Here is an 18,228-nt window from a genome sequence, read left to right on the forward strand (position 1 = left end):
TTGTGGTGATTCACACAGTCAAAGACTTTGGGGTAAAACGAAGTAGATGGTTTTTTTTTTTATTTTTCGAACAGCCTTGACTTTTCAATGATCCAACGGATGTTGGCAATTTGACCTCTGATTCCTCTGCCTTTTCTAAATCCACCTTGAACATCTGAAAGGTCTCAGTTCACCTACTGTTGAAACCTCACTTTGAGAATTTTGAGCATTCCTGTGCTAGTGTGTGAGATGAGTGCAATTGTGCAGTAGTTTGAGCATTCTTTGTCATTGCCTTTCTTTGGGATTGGAATGAAAACTGACCTTTTCCAGTCCTGTGGCCACTGCTGAGTTTTCCAAATTTTCTGGTCTATTGAGTGCAGCACTTTAACAGCATCATCTTTTAGACATAGCTCACCTCCACTAGCTTTGTTTGTAATTAGGTCCTTTCATTCACAGCAGTTCAGGTCAGGGAAGGCTTTTCTGGGGAGATAAGCTTTGGGCAGAGTTCTGAAGGGTGAAATGGATATACTACTTTTTTGCTCTTGATAAATGGTGAGCCAGCAAGAGCCATTATCTCCCTTCCATGAACTTAGCAAATATGAGACATTTTTATGAGGTGAGTGGGAAAAAATCCAGAAATATGCTATCTGTAAAAGCCATACTTAAAAGGAAACAAATGGTATTACTAAGGGAATAGGTCACTGTCTATCAGAGTAGTTGAGGAGATTAATAAGGGAATCAGGAAGAATCAGACAATTAGAACAGATTGATCACTGGTAGTGAAAGTGAATTTGTAATTTAAAAAACTCCAAACAGACAAAACTCTAGGATTGGACAGATTCACAGATGAATTCTAACAAACATATAAAGACAATCTAATATTGTTCCTTCTCAAACTATTTCAAAAAATTGAAGAAGACAAAACATTCCCAATTTAATTCTATAAGACCACTAGAATCTGATATCAAAACCAAAGACACTTCTAAACATAATTATAGGAAAATATATTTGATGAATATAGATGCAAAAATCCTCAACAAATATTATCAAACTGAATCTAACAATACATAAAAACAGTCCTATACGTTTTTATCAAAGTACAGGACGATCAAGTTGGATTTATCTCAAGAGACTCAAGGATGGTTTAATATTTTTGAACCAATAAGTGTGATACATCATATTAACAAAAGGAAGGATATAAATCACATGATAATTTCAATACACACAGAAAAAGCATTTGACAAAATTCAACATCCATTAATGATAAAAATTTTCATTCTATAAGAAATTGCTGTAGAGGGAACATATCTCAATATAATAAAGAATATTATGGAAAACCCACAGATAGCATCATGCTCTACAGTGAAAAATTAAAAGCTTTTACTCTAAAATTAGGAACAAGACAGGGATCCTCCCTTTACTGCTTCAACTTAAATGCAGTATTGGAGCTCCCAGACAATCAGACAAGAAAAGAAAGTCATCCAAATAGGAAGGGAGGAAGTAAAGCAGTCACTATTTGCAGGTGACATGATACTGTACATAGAAAACCCTAAAGTCTCCACAAAAGAATAATAGCAAAATAAGAAATAATAGCAAAACTAAACAAAGATAGTGACATCTGGTCCCGTCACTTCATGGCAGATGGAAAAACAGTGGAAACAGTGACAGACGTTATTTTCTTGGGCTCCAAAATCACTGCAGATGGTGACTGCAGCCATGAAATTAAAAGGCGCTTGCTCCTTGGAAGAAAAGCTATGACAAGCCTAGACTGAGTATTAAAAAGCAGAGACATTACTTTGCCAACAAAGGTCCATCTAGTCAAAGGTATTCGGTTTTTCCAGTAGTCATATGGATGTGAGAGTTGGACCATAAAGAAGGCTGAGCACTGAAAAATTCATGTTTTTGAACTGTGGTGCTGGAGAAGACGCTTGAGAGTCCCTTGCACTGCAAGGAGGTCAAAACAACTCAATCCTAAAGGAAATCAATTCTGAATATTCATTGGAAGGACTGATGTTGACGCTGAAGCTCCAATACTTTGGCCACCTGATGGGAAGAACTGACTCACTGGAAAATACCCTGATGCTGGGAAAAATTGAAGGTAGGATGAGAAGGGGGTAACTGAGGACGAGATGGTTGGATGGCATCACTGACTCAATGGACATGAGTTTGAGTAAGCTCCAGAGATAGTGATGGACTGGGAAACCTGGTGTGCTGTAGTCCATGGGGTCGCAAAGAGTTGGACATGATTGAGCAACCCAGCACATTGTTCTCAACTATAGTATCTATCCAGATCATAATTATGAATATTAATTTTTGGCAGTCAGAATCACATCTATTTCCAAGAGGATAAATATTAAAGGTGCTGCTACATAAGAATGAAACACAGTTTGTAGTATAACATAAAATTAAAAATTTGAAGTTTACCAAATAGCAAAGTTTAGAATACTGATTTTACTTAATTGGAATTCTCCCCAAATTTTTATTTTCATAGCCTTATAGCCAAAAATAGCATTTTTTTCTTGCAACTAAGATTTCTACTAAAAGTTTCTAGTGTTATAAATACCTTGTATATGCATAGTTTGGTAAACATAGTATAGATTAGCCAAGGATATACAATTTGAAATACAAAATCAGTATTAAATGGTCTTCTTCAGTCTATTATCAAGTTTATTTTCATTTTGAAAAACTGTACTGTAATAATAATGCTTAATTTGAAATTAGACCCAAAATAGATAATTTATTCATATCTTTAGCCATCTAATCATTACTTTGGAAAGGATGATGTTATCTGCGGCGGCTGCTGCTGCTAAGTCGCTTCAGTCATGTCTGACTCTGTGCGACCCCATAGACGGGCAGCCCACCAGGCTCCCCCATCCCTGGGATTCTCCAGGCAAGAACACTGGAGTGGGTTGCCATTTCCTTCTCAAACTTCATTGTGCATCAGAATCACTGGAAGGGCTTTTATAATTCAGATTTTCCCCACAGATTTTCATTTAATAGTTCTGACCTAATAAATTGTATTTCTAACAAGTTCCTGGATGATCCTGATGCTCTATAATCCTCTAAAAATAGAATAAATCATGGATCAATCCATCCAGTTTGAAGGGGAGAGATAGAGAAGAAATGATTTTCAGTCAAAACAAAGCCAACAACTCTAAGGTTTTTATGGAAGTTGTTTTGTTTTCATTTGGAACAGTCTCCCTGGAATTTCACTGCTCATGTGTTTTTGCAGACCCTTTGCATCCAGGGAATTTTTCCTTATCTGAAGATCATCTGGTAATCAATTAGGTTGTTATAGAGGAATGACCTGTAAATTGATTATCTACTATTTAATAAGAGGGCTTCCCTGGTGGCTCAGTGTAAAGGAGCTGCCTGCCAGGGCAGAAGACACGAGTTCAATCCCTAGGTCAGGAAAATCTCTTGGAACAGGAAACGGCGACCACTTCAGTATTCTTGCCTGGAAAATCCCATGAACAGAGGAGCCTAGCAGGCTACAGTCCATAGGGTTGCAAAACAGTCAGACATGACTTAACAACTAAACAACAGCAACAAATTTAATAAGAATTTTTCATGTTTTTCCAAGAGACAGAAATTTCAGAAAAATAAGCTACTTAGTTCAAAATAAAAATTAGTACATTGTACTCTCCCTCTCCTTGCTGACAATACTTTGAGAAATGTGAGGATGGGAGAAGCAGCAAGATGAGTGAGTAAGAGTACATGGAGGAGTTAAAGCTCTGGATGAGTAATTTATAGCTTCTTATAAAGCACTATTTACTATTTCAGGCAAATGAGTTTTAAATCTTATTGCATCTAGATTCTAAAACCATAGGATTTGATAGTACATGAAAAGTCTCTGCTTGATTATAGATGAACAGAGGATGTATTATGGTGGAGGAATAGATCAGATTATAGCACCTTCTTTGCTTTTTTTCCAGTGGAGTTTTCTGTATTCATTTTATTTGTGGAAATATTTTGATGCCCTATAGAGTTTTTAAGCTATAATTTAAAATTTTAAGTAAAATTGAATTTAAATGTTTAATTAAATTTTTTCATCTTCCTATATATCCTTAAAAAGAATTGGAATTACCATAATTACTTTTGAATAGTGGTTTGCATTAGGATTCGATGCCTATTTTAAATATTTTGCCCTATTCTTTTTTACTTATTAAGTAAATGTAATATTTAGATCAGTTTCAAAATGTTTATTAAATTGAATTGAAATTTATTATATTAAAATTGTAAAACTACCCATCTATTCTAGCCTCACATTTGTATTAACTTGTTATAGTTCTTATAAAATGAAAGGTAGTATCTTTTTTTCCTAGTCAGTAAAATTGGTTTTGCAAATACCCAGAAGGAAACTTAGTCACATTTCTTTACAGACTTTATTGAGAGGGTGTGAGAAGAATTACTTCAATATTCTTGATATTTAAGTTCTTAGATAATAGAGGTAATCAATATACTTGGTAATTTTAATGATGCTGTTTTCCCCCCAGAAACAAGTGGCATCTATTTTATGTAAGTATCTTGTGTCTTTTTGCTCTAAATTAAGTTTTCACTATCAAGAGTTGAAAGACAAGTCTGCTAATGACAAAATGGGCTGAAAGAATGCATGGATGAAATATAAATAAACCTGAAATTATATAACTTGATCAGGGTGAAGAAGATCCATTATTTGTACCATTCTGTGTGGATTGCCCTATCTGGGGACCTCTGAGAATGGATAATTACTCTTTTGAGTTTTCCTTTATTTTATTTTGTATGACTATAAAAGCTTGGTGAATATTTTTATAAATTGTAGTTTGAGGGAAAAATGTAAATGTAAAATGACAAGAGATTTATATTATGTCAATACAGATGGTCCCCAATGTCAGTGGCTGAACCCCTGGATATTTTCAGCAGAGAGAGGCCTTATTGAAAAGGTAGCCCGGTGAGAAGACAAAAGAACAAATCTCACAGACCAAGGGCTAGGGCTATCGATGGGATAAATAATAAGAAAAGCAGGGCATCTGAGGCATGGGGAGTTTTGGAAGCCTGGGGAAAGGTGATTGGAAAAAGTGCAATAATTATCTTTAGGTGCAGGTGCAACTAAGCTACAGGCTCCTACACGTTCAAAAGGTCACTTTGTGAACACTGGGCATGACCATTTGAAGAGTCTGTGGTCCTATCCGGTCTTAACCAACTCAGCTCAAATTATATGCAGCTGACTCCAGGTTTTTGGAAAACTTCTTGGGGAAGCATTTTACTGTTTAGGCCATGTGCTCTTGGAGGACATGCAAATATTAAAACAACCTTGATTAGTCCAGGCAGGTGAAATAGATTTGACTAATCACTATGCATGGTTTCAGTTCCATTTACCAGTTTTCAACTTTACCACAGTGTGAAAAAGATAAGCATTTAGTAGAAACCATAGTTTGTGTTTTGATCTTTTCTGTGCTAGCGATAGGCCTTTTGATATTTTCTGAAGATGCTGGGCAGCAGCCATGAGCCACAGTTCCTAGTCAGCCACAGTGACCGCTGGGTAAATAACCAATATGCTTAAAAACATTTAGTTTTCACTTTCAGCATAGTATTCAGTCAATTACACGAGATATTCAATACTCCATGTAAAATACGCTTTGTATTAGATGCTTTTGACCAACTGTAGATTTCCATAAGTGCTCTGAGCCTGTTTAAAGTAGGCTAGGATAAGCTATGATGTTTGGTGGGTTAAGTGTACATTAAACACATTTTGACTTAATGATATTTTTCATGAAGGGGTTTATTGGGAAGTAACCACAACTTTAGTCAGGGAAATTCTGTACTAGGATATTTTTTTTAAAGAGAAAGTATGTGTTTTTAAAAAATATATATTTTTATTTAGTTATTTGGCTGCACCAGGTCTTAGTTGCGGCATGTGGGATCTAGTTCCCTGACCAAGGGTTGAACCCAGGTCCTCTACATTGGGAGTGCGGATTCTTAACCACTGGGCTTCCAGGGAAGTCCCTGTACTGGAATTTTTGTCATCTCTCTTATATGTTTATGACTAGTTTTATGTATTCTGTTTAAAATCACTGAGACAATTGAATGATTCTATTTTTCAAAAGGAGATAATATCAGAGTTTATTCTGAATGTCTCAGATACTTATTTGCATTATAAGGGGTGAAATGGTAGGCTTGAGAACATGAATGCTGATCCTGCTAGGCTTGACTACCTGTTAGAAACTAAGCAAGTCTCTTTTGTTAGAACTCCATTAATGAATGCTTTTTGCATCCTTCATAACCCTAAAATGTTTCTTTACTTTCTTCATGTGTATATTAGGGAGACCATTTGTATTAGATCAATTTTTTTTCCTTCCCGTTTTACTGAGATATAATTGACATACAGCACTGTATGTTTAAGGTGTAGGGCATAATGTCTTGACTTACATACAGCGTTAATGATTACCACAAGAAGTTTAGTAAGTATTCATCTGATACATCATCATCTACTATAGATACAAGATAAAATGAAAAACATTTTTTTCTTGTGATGAGAACTCTTGGAATTTAATCTCTTCACAACTTTTTAAAATAATAGACAACAGTGTTAATTATATTAATCATATATTAATTAACTAATTATGTATTATATAATGATTATGTTGTACATTACATCCATATTCTTTCTCTTATAACTAGAAGTTCGTACCTTTGACCACCTTCATCCAATTCCTTTCCCCTTACCCCTCTACTCTGGTAATCACAAATCTGATTGTTTTTTTTAATGAGTTTGTCTTCAAAGTATGATTGATCAACAACACTGTGTTAGTTCCTGGTGCACAGCATAATATTTTGAGATATTTCCATACATTACAGAATGATAGTGATGATAAGTCTAGTTATCAGCTGTCACCATACACCATACTTTTTTCCTTAATTTTTGTTTTAACACAAGAAGTCATTATTCAAAAGATATCATTATTCAAAGTAAGCAGATGAAAATTAGGCTGCTCTGGTTCAGGGAAGAACCTCTTCTGGAGAACACTATGAGTCAGCTCCCAGGTACCCTGGCATCCTGTGGTAGAGAGAATTTGGACATCATTATAGATGTCCTCCCAGATCTAAAATACTGTGATTGGTTATATAATCTCTAAGTTGCCGGATCCACAGAATTTCCATTTCTGGAATTTTAAACACCAATTTCTTAATAGAGTGAAGGTTTACTTATAATAGCAGATGAAATTAGTTTTTCCCATTGACAGGAGCATAAGGTTTTCTTGTTTTGCTTAAGTCATTGGAATAACTCTTTTTAAAAAACTTGTAATTTATCTGTTCAATGTGTGTGTGCTAAGTCGCTTCAGCCATGTCCGACTCCTTGCGACCCCATGAACTGTAGCCCACCAGGCTCCTCTGTCAATGGGATTCTCCAGATAAGAATATTGGAGTGGGTTACCATGCTCTCCTCCAGGGGATCTTCATGACCCAGAGATCAGACCCAGGTCTCTTAAGTCTCCTGCACTGGCAGGTGGGTTCTTTACCTTTGTCACCACCTGGGAATCGTGCAATAAATAGAAGTTAATATATGAAGGAAGGAAAATTTAGTGCCATTTTTTAACAGTGCCTATTTAACCTGCCTATTGACTTAACATGCTTCCTCCTTTTCACCAAAACTCTGTCTCCTTGTTCTTTTTCTTCTGCCTCACACTCTGGTTGAGGAACATTCCTCCTTCATCTGATTGTCCTGGGAAACTTGAAACACTCTGCTGTTTCCCTTTCTTTGTGTGCTACCAGTGCCTTAGGGATTTTATTTTTCTTTTAGAAAAAGGAGACTATCTCCTAGACCATTGGATTTTCACTTTGGGATTTGCCCTTGGAATTTGCTGGAAGCTAGCAAGTCAATTTATGATGTAGAATTTATTCCTCACATATAAAAGATGTTGTAAGGATACACCAGAAACTATAGAATTTTTAATACTAAATTCTCTAGCTTATTTACTTTATAGGTGAGTTCCACAATATGTGTTGGTCTGGGTATATATCAACTATTATAAATACTATTTCTACAGAAAAGTGAGATCTGTATTTCAGGCAATCAGTGTAGAGATGAATACTGAACATTCAGAGCTGGGGACTGACTGTATATATTTATTGAACCACAGGTGCTTACATGCAGTAGTTCTGCACTATCCGTAAGAAAAGTACCAACATAAGTACCAACATGTTCTTTTCCTTTTGCAGGTGAATTGAATTTAGCCTGAAAGGCTGAAATGGAACATTTTTAGGTCTAAGTTGTGTATATATATGTGTGTGTGTGTGTACACATATATATTCATATATACACACATTAAAAAATTTAGATACATTAGAAACTGAATAGGATATAATAGATAGGTGGTACTAAGATTGCATTAAGATTTGTGAAGCGGACAGTTGCCTTACATTAAACAGCAAGTAAAAAAATCAAGCCAGTCCTTCATAAACATTTTGTTCTGGGATGTGCTTGTTTTCTGAAACTACCTCTACTAAATCTCCTGTCAGTCTTGAAACTAGAAGGCAGAAAAGCTTCTAGTGCTACAGCCAACTGCAGTGTAGCCAGAGAAACAGGCAACAAAAATAGAACACCAGGATTGCTGTGCGTGGGTGAGGCAGAAACCACATTATGAGCAAAAGCTTCCAGTATTATTTTAGAACCAATACAGAGCTCTGCACTTCTCTCCTCTCTCTTCCAAAAACACATACTACAAAAATAAAATGAAATGAAATGTATGTGCATTTGCCCTCTTAGAATTATGATTCTTGATTCTCTCCCCCCAGCCCCCCACCTTCCTTTCTTTGGAAGCAAAACGCCTGTATGGAAACAGTGTGTAAAACAAGCTTGAAGAGAGGAAAGAGTTAATGGCTTTTAAGGCCCTGCAATAGAGAATTATGGTTTGAAAGATAGAGGCTGGACAGCTGGGTTTGCTGGGGTATTTTTAAATGCATTAATGCAGGCTCCAATCACTCGGCCATGCTTGACCTATTTTTGGCTCAGGCCGACCATTGTTCTATTTCTGTGCCTGTGGGCCATGCTGTTGTTGATTCATATGCAAATGGATTATCACTAGCTTTAGCCAACTTGAGCTGAGAGAGACCAGAGAGGAGGAAGAGACACACACACAGATAGCAGAAGGGCACCGGCTGAAGCCACTGGCAGGACTGACTGACGCTTCCTACAAGGAAACTCTAGCAGCCTGAGGAACTATAAGCCAGGTTTAATTGGTTTCTTTTTCTCGTGGGTAGAGTTAATATTTTTCTACTTACTCTGACAAAGCAATAACCCTGAAGCACACTCCTAGTTCCCACCTGCTTTTAGTTTCCAGGATAGCCTAAACTCCAGAGAGCCCTAGCATCCACCGGGTCCTTTCTGCTTTGTACACAGGTTGGTAACATAGGAAGGTGCCCAGGTCTTCTGAAAAGTGCGTGTCCCCTGAATAGAAAGGAAAGCATTGTTGAAGTTGATCCTCTGCTGCTTTTCCTTGGGGAGGAGGGAGGACCAGCCAGGGTAGCTCCTGGGGCCCGTGCACTGAGCAGCGATGAATCTTTCATGTAGCTGAAGTAAGAGTGATTGGAATATGCTGCAGACAATTTACGAGACTGACTCGTGTTTTTCTTCAGATGGGGTGGCTGGACGAGAGCAGCTCTTGGCTCAGCAGAGAATGCACAGTATGATCAGCTCAGGTAAGATCTTTCTTCATCACTGAGCCGTTGTCTATGTGAAAAGGGGGCTGACTTGGGAAATGCAGCTCAGGGAAGCGCCTCTCTTAAGGGTTTGCTGCTTTTTGGTGTTGGTGTTGCTATTTTCTTGTGCATCTGGAAGGTTTAACTTAGATCCCTTCCATTGCTGTTTCCGTGCATATTCAGTGTGCTCAGGGACAGGCTGCTTCTGAATGAAATCGCCAAGCTTCTGATGAAGGATGGGACTGAGATAAGTAAAATGTAGTTGGGGGTGTTTTGCAACTGACTGACCGTGCAACTAGAAAGAGGAGATGTGTACTGACTGTATGTGTGTTCTAGTGGGACTTTAAAAATCAGGTAAGTTCATATTGGGGCTGCAGTTTCCCTTGCAGCCGTCTCTAGCCAGATGATTTTGTATTTACGGTGTGCCTACAGAATCACATCTATTTATAGACCTACCTTTTGAAACGTGTTTGCTACAAGAGTTGCGAAGGTAGTTTTAATTTGGCTTTTTTTTTTTTCTCCCGCAGCCCAAAATGAAACTTCTTAAGGATGAAATAAAATTATTATTAGTAGATGGTTATTTTAATCATGTTCAAAGCTTTTGGGGAGTCTAGCATTGTCAGGCAGATGCAATAGCATAACACACATATAAAGGTGTTATATGCAGGTGCAACATTTTAAAGAATAACAGAAACAGACTCCAATTTCTAATTTCTCTATTGTATATGCTTGTGCCTTCAAGAAGCTGAGCTGATGGGAGATGAAGCTTGTCAGCTTTATCAGTTTCTGTTTGTTAAAAGCGTAGACTCTCAGGGCAATAGCACAGTACTTGGGTACTTGTAATTGTTGCTTTTCATATTTATCTCTTACAGCTAGTTCCTAAAGCTTGAGGGACTTTTTGTCTTGGTTCTCTTCCGAATGCTTCAGTCTAAATTGGCTTAAAGTTCTCCCTCACATCTTCTGTGTTTCTGTGTGGGCTTAATCATAATTATAGATCACCACCTAGATTTCCATATTAAGAATGTGGCATAAAGCAGCATTTACTTGGTAGAACTAGATGGGAAAGAAAGATTCCACAGGTTGGCTTGATATCTGTTTTAGCATTGAACGCCTTCTCATCTCTGTATCTGTGTTTGAAGCAAGTTCTCTTTGAAGCTCGGTTATTTGGAATGATTTTAGGATCCTTCTGTTCCAGAGTGAAATATCAGTTTTGGGTCATTTTGGTATGTTCACACTTAAGTGACAGGACTTACATTAATTCGTAGTGCCTGCTTATTGAAAGCAAACATACCAGGATTTCAGTATAGTTTATCACCTTTGCGGCTGCAAAGCTTACAGAAGCATGAGGAGGGGTCAGCCTGTATGTCTCTGATGGAACTGGGCACTTAGCATTTTATTTGTAAATATCTACCAGCTCTATTTAAATTACTATTTTAGATGTCTGTTCAGTACTACACTTTGTCCTTTTAGTCCTTATCTCTGTGTTGCAAGTTTACTATTTCTTTCATATGGTAGAAAACAAGCTGTGCCTTTCAAGCAGAGACTCTCTGCTAGCACTGTACCTTGCTACAGGTGTTTGCAAGCTTCACTTTTTCTTAGTATCTGATAATTATACACAAATTTACTCCAATTTCAGTTGATTGTCATTTTCCTGACATTTTGTGATTTTTTTTTATACAAAGCAACAATATTTTCAAGCAGGGACCCGCTTGAGACTGTCTGTGCTGTTGTCAGTTTTACAGGAAGAAACATGTAAGCACCAATAAATGAAACGTGATGTCAATTGACATCCACTCCCAAACCTGTCTGGTAGAAATAAGGAAACTCCAAGTTCTATTTATTTTTAAATTTGAAACATAAAAACATTTGCGTTCTTCCTACCATGTCCTGTAACTTTTGGTTTTATTAGCATATTATTATATGCCCTTAAATTTAATTCTCTTGGTCTCGTATACTGCTGAGGTAGTGACTCTCAAAGGTGGTGTCACTAGGAGTATTTTACAAAATGCTGGTGTCTGGGGTCCGCCTTTACTGTTTCTATTTAAATTGTATGAGAAACAGCCTGGACACTGGGGTTTTTTAAAATCCTGAGTAATTCTAATATGCAGCAAACTTTAGTTATCACTGATATAGGGGAAAGGGGAAGTGATAGTGATGCTGGTGACCCATATTGGTAGGGTTTGCCTTTTAACTGCTAAATTAAGGGTATTTTGTTTATATTTAGCTACAAACCTTGTTCAATTCCTCCTTGGACCAGTGGCATAGTGGTGACTGAAAGGGTTAGAAATTGATGGAGTTTTTGGATCTGAAAGAGAAAAAAAACACTGTGGCAGTGCAAGGTGGAGGGAATACTATTCTAGGAGCTGAGAGCTCTGTGTTCCAGCCAGAGCTCTGCTGCTAAGTTGTGAAACTGGTTTACTCACTTGTAAACTAAAGAATAAAGATGTACTCCTGCTTACCTCTTGGCATTCCTGTGGAGGTCAAAGGTAACACGTTATTAATGTGTATTCTCACTATTTTTTATTAATACTTTTGGTGAATGAACTTGGGTTTCTGGTTCTTCAGTACCAAGATCTATCTCGCTGAATGAGCCAGATAAGCTATAGATTGTACATCACATGGGCAAATAACTTTTTATTTTGATAAATTTTCCTTAGTTACCTTATAAATCAGGGTTTGGCTTTGTTTTCCTGGTCTGATAAGAATTAAATTCTCTCCTTGAGCAAATGGTGACTTTTAATCAGAGTAGCGCGTGTGTATGTGTGTGTGTGTGTATGCTATGAAATATTTTATTACATAATATTCAAAGGCAAAGAAGTTGCAGAATTAACAGTGAAATCCCAGCAGATTTCTTGAGATTAGTTGTTTGAAAAGCTATGTTTTCTTGTTACTCATTGCTTTACAGTTCCTATTTGTTTTTCTAGTTATATTGGATACTGTGCATTAATATCGATGACTTTATTTCAGAGCTCTTTATACATTATTGAATTACAAGTGCTTTTTATGGTTCCGTTTTTTCCTAATTCTGACCCAGCCACGCTAAACATCTAAGGTAGAATTAGGTTCTACAATATAGTCTGCTAGTGTTTCTTTCTTTTCTTTTCTTTTAGTAAAAATGCTTTATAGTATTGAATCTTGAGTTCGGCATGAGTGACACATCTTGCCAGGTCAGTCTCCACTTTTGTGGCCGTGTGGGCCAATATAAGCGATAAGCGGCAGAAGCTGAAGCATCTACAGGCACTGACTCCGGTCACTCCGCAGTGGCTGGCAGAATACGGGGTGTTCTCCTGTTGCCAGGCTTGTTGCTTAATATGTTGGACAGCAGAGCCATCCGGATGATATTGGAATGATTATTATGAAAGAATTCCTAGAGTTTATACGGCATCATTGTAAAACACATTTACAATAAGGAAAACCCCTGTTTTCACTATGTATTCTTATTTTAGGGTATAAAAGAAAAACATTGAAATCTAAATTCTTAATTTCTTTTAAGGAAAATATCTCTTCCCCCTTTCAGAATCCTTTTATCTTCTTGGTGTGTATTATCAAGGGGAAATGAACATTTTAGATTCAGTAGTCATTTATGTCTACTTGGAAAGCAGAATCTAATTATGAAAATGTAAGTCTGTGAAATGCCCCTGTCATGTCAAGAATCACTTCTGGCATTCCCCATAATGACTATTTTTGCCATTCTCTAACTCAGGTTATCTTTACTTACAAGGGTGTTATCAATTGAAATATTTGATAAGTAGCAATCAAAAAGCTGGTTATGAGTAGGCCCATTGAGAATGGGGACAAGAATGAGTATTTTATTTTTCTGTGGGGAACACAGGTGGCGTAATTGTTGTTATGTCCTTTAAGAAAGGAAATTCAATAAATCCCTCAGAAGACTATAATAAGCCCAAACTCTGAATTTAAAAAGGTGATTTTTGAGATGAGAAATTTGAAAATGTACTATATTATGTCTCACCACTGATCAATAATGAAGTAATCCTAAAATAGTATAAACTGTCTACCCCCACCCCCCGCCCCCAACCCCCCATACGCAACACTTAGCATTAACTGGGCAAAGAAAATGATTTGACCTCATGCAACATATCTCAGAAACTGGCAGTCAAAGGAAAAATGGAAGCAGGGATCTTTGATCAGAACTGAGAGACTTAACAGGACCTGAATTCTCTTCCTCCTTAGAATTTTACTGACAAGTTGATAACTTCTGAAAATTCTCACTAACATTCCCATAACTGGAGAGAAGCAAACTGAGTGGATATCCTCAGCTTTTGGTGGTGGTGGTGTTTTTTTCTTTTGACTGAGGAATAGTATATAAAGGATTCTGGAAGAGAAACTGGTGACATGGAGGAAGGTGAACAAATGCTCCCTCCAGAGAAATGAAGACTTCAGAGGAACACTGTCAATTGGAAACAAAAAGACCCATAGCTTTTTGCAGTGAAATATTCTTCCCCGATAACTAATATGATAGATCCCACTAAGAAAAAAACATCGACTTCACTGAGACCATGAAATTGTGTAATAATTTATTCCTGCAAGTAGAGCACCTTAGTAAGAACGTAAATTCCATAAAGCAGAAGCTCAAAGATAAGATGCTAAGCCAATAATATGGGATGAAAAAGGATATTTTAAGTCTAGGAAAACAAATTTGAATGAAAAAAAGCATGATAATTATAGAACAAAAATATTCATTAGAAATAGCAGGAAACATAATAGATACCAGTGAAAATTTTTACCAACAAAGAGGAAAGGCTGGAGACAGTCAGAGGGACTGAAAAAGGAAAATGGATTAAAGCAATTGGAGAGAAGTCAGTAATAAGACAGACAAAGACAGTGTACCACAAGGGTTATTATGTCCCTGAAGTTGATATTCCAAAACATTGAAAGAGAAGATTATTTTGTAAAAATAAAGAAAGATTATTTCACTGACAAGGGGAAAAAAAAGAAATCTGCATATTGAAAGAATTCTCCTCTTTTAGGAAAATTTGCTGCAAGTGCTCAGCACAGAGTCATATCCTAACTGGGCTATTGAATTTCAAATGCTAAATAATTCTTCAGGGGTTCAGGAAAGTAAAGCAAAGATCTGCAATGGGAGCAAGTGGGGGTGGGGAGAGAATGTGTGAAACTCAAGAAGGCTTATCAAACTTACCCAGCTCTCCATGCCAGAAGATAATGGAGGAAAAGCTCAGAAGCTGTAAAAGAAGTGCAACCTAATGTTCCACTCCAGGGAGATGTTATTAAAATATAGAGAAAATATGTAGGCAAGTTAGACATTCTCAACCACAATCCAGACGGCTTGACAGGGAAGCCCACACAATGGGGAAAAACAAAAATGAAAGAACTTTAAACAAAAGCAAAAAGTGAAATGTAGTCAGAGGAGGAGGAGAAAGCATAGTTAGGTTAATGGGGCAAAAATTGAATCCTTTTAAACAAATGTGAGACTGTGGTTGTAGGACAAAAAGCAAATTTTATGAAGTAGGGCAATGTAAAAATATTCCTAAAGCTCTCATCAATGTGAGGCATTGGGGAGAGGTGAGATGTGGGGATGTGTGAAAGCACTAATATTGGCTCCTTTCTGAGCAGGGACAGACTCCCTGCTGTTTAAAACAGAAACACATGGTTTAAAAAAGAGACTCCAAACACTGATTTCTTTTAAATAGTATTTTCATTTAATCTTAGACATATCTTTTTGGAAATAGTACCTCATATAGAAAGGAAGCATTTAGTATGTTTATTGTCTCTTCAAATGCAGTTTTTCATTATTAAATTCATTTGAGTTCATTTTTTAAAAATAAAAATAACCTTGGTGATATCTCATTTTATAAAAGTTTATTTTATCTATCTATCTCCCAGAATAATTCATATATAAATAGAAGAAAATCAGGAAGAAATTGTGCATAGTGGTGGTAGGGGGACTTTTGTTTTCATTGTCATGATTTTTGCCATGTATGAATTTTTATAAAATGCCCATATTTTCTAAAGTGTTCTTTACACACCCACACGTGAAGCTACTATGCCGAAATACTAACACTGATTAACTGTAAGTATTAGATATGGAAGCTTGGTTAGTCTCCCACTGTAAGTAACAGAAAATCCTATCTGAAGTAACAGTGACAAGATAATTTATCATTTAGTAAAATAGCGTGGTAGCCATATCAATGGCAGTCAGGTTCTTCATAGTTCTACCGGTACTGCTGGTCTTAGAGTTGGTATCATCATAGGTCTCTTTCCTCAGTAGTCTAAAGCTGATTGTAGCAATTCCAGACATTGTCTACGTACACAATAAATTCCAGAGACATAGATGAGGAAACTTTGCTTCCTTAGATGTTTTCTTAAGGAAGGAAGTTTTTCAGAGAAGTTCTCTAGCAAGTTTTCTTTAATAACTCATTGACCAAAAGAGCATCACCTGCCCATATAGCAGTAAGTCGTTGAAAAGAAGAATGAGACCACTATGATAGCTCCTTCAGACCATGACTGAGCCAGGGAAGGTGGAGCCTACAACTAATACTCTGGCTTCCAGAAGAAAGAAGAAAGGGTAAGCAGAATGGATGATGTTAGCTGGACTCCACAGTATTTGCTGCTACAGTGTTGGTTGGTGGTTGGAATTTTCTCCTTTGTAATTTTCTTTAGTTTGTAATTTCTCAAAATACAAATAAGTGAAGGAAGTGGACTGTGTAATTTCTCTTTCAGTTGAATTGTGTTACTTCATTTTCATGAAGATATACATCCGTTTAAACATTGATTTTTTTTCACTATTATGGAATAGAAATACTTTCTTAGTACTCTCTGTTGTTAGGAGTCCCTAATACTAAAGAGACTGAAGTAATTGTGGAAGAAGACTGGATCCCTGTAAGCTGCAAGTTGTCATTTTTTCTTTTTTAGGAAGGAGGAAATCAACATTATGGACTGATGCATTAAAGCTTTCATTGGAAATTTGAGTAAAAAACTCATTTATTGTTGGCTTTGAGAGATACAGAAAGTATTGCAAGAAATTTTTAAAGAATGTGTAAACTTTTTCAGTACATTAAGGGAGGATTTTCTTTAAAATATTCAGAAAGCAATTTCTTTGCCAGTATGTTGCTATAGTCATTACATTTTCAGAGTAATGAACAATTTTAACAATCTGGGATGGTAACTTCATTTTAACATTTTTTTTTCCTGAATTAGAACACTTTGAAAACAATTTAATTGCAGTAAAAGTCCATGGAATGACTTTTAAAACAAGCCTTCTTTAGATGAAATTCAGAGATATTTTGGCATGTGTTTCAAAACAGTGTGTCAGTACTGTCGTCTATCCAGTTCTTAAAAGGAAGTTGCAGTACTAGCGGTTATTAGGTTGGGATGTGAAATGCCCTTACAATGGGCAGTTCAGATCTTGGGAGACTGACAATTGGGATATGAAAGGACAAGAAAATACCTTGTTCCACTAATTCCATTCTTCTTCCACTAAGTTGCACAAAACAAATGTAATTAAAACAATTTTTTTTAACAATACTAAACAATTTGTACTTTTAAATGTTATCAGAGAACTTTATGTTCAGTGCTTGATGAATACAAAACTAAGTCAGTCTTACGTTTTATAAAAGTATCAGTTCCATTCATTATATCCATGATAAATTTTCCATAGTAAAAATAAGTGATGGGCCTTTTATATATGATGTTTTAAAAATATCCAATAATTAAATCCAAGAAAACTACATTAAAGGAAGAAGGAAATTTACCAAACCACAAAGTGTAATTAGTCATTTACTTATGATTAAGCTCTTTGCATGTTGATAAGTCTGGAAATACCCCAGAGCTTCACTTTCTTGTGTCTTCCCCTTCTTCCTCTATCACTTGTATTTGAAATGTTCAATTTGTAATTTATATTCAGCATTGACACAGCTGTAGCCATGTGAATGCCATTTTCAATTATTCAGTGTAAGTTTTGGTGGGTATCTAAGGCATGGCATTTCCAAGCTTAGTTAAAATATGATACTGTCATGTATTTTTTTTTTTTGAAATTTGAAATTAAAAACAAACCAAACAACAACAACAGAAAAAAAAAAAAACCTGAGAAAATTTCTCTGCATTTTCATTAAATTACCCTGTGGGCTGGGAGTTCTTGCTATTGTAGAAGTATGTTTACTCAGAAAGTTTTCAGGGAACCCCACATAGGGTGAGCTAGAAAAGTTCTTCATGAATTGAACTCGATTTAAGTTGTATTTGTGATGTTGGTTTATGAATCTGCTTATGGAGAGAATTCAAGTATGTATTTTGAGTCTGTGATTTTACATCAGGAACTGCTCATTTTTTATTCGTAATAAATATTATCACTGTCAGCATCTTTATTGTTTCTTTCTGCCCCATTCTACTCGAATGTAGTTGTTTAGTCTCAGATTAGAAGGTCAGTGATTGGACCTATATATGCTCATCTTTTTTTTTTTTAATCACTGTCATCCTTATTATTGATATAAGAAGCTAATGTTTCAGAGCTTTTTCTATACCAAGTGTTATTTTACCATTTAATCCTCTCCACAGCTTGAGGAGGGATACAATAGTTGCAGCATATTTTACTGATGA

The 18,228-nt window shown here is 36.3% G+C and overlaps 1 protein-coding gene across 25 annotated transcripts in view; it reads left to right on the forward strand.

The window, feature by feature from the left end:
• The window catches only part of HDAC9 (histone deacetylase 9), a 1,063,328-nt gene that overhangs the window by 463,670 nt on the left and 581,430 nt on the right, over positions 1-18,228 (forward strand). For 21 of the 25 annotated variants that reach the window (XM_042248291.2, XM_060414369.1, XM_042248295.2 and 18 more), the window contains one exon: positions 9,595-9,657. In XM_042248291.2, the coding sequence (XP_042104225.1) occupies positions 9,595-9,657 (63 nt within the window). 25 annotated transcript variants of the gene reach the window in all.

The sequence above is a fragment of the Ovis aries genome, chromosome 4 (assembly GCF_016772045.2).
Source record: "Ovis aries strain OAR_USU_Benz2616 breed Rambouillet chromosome 4, ARS-UI_Ramb_v3.0, whole genome shotgun sequence".
Lineage (NCBI taxonomy): Eukaryota > Metazoa > Chordata > Mammalia > Artiodactyla > Bovidae > Ovis > Ovis aries.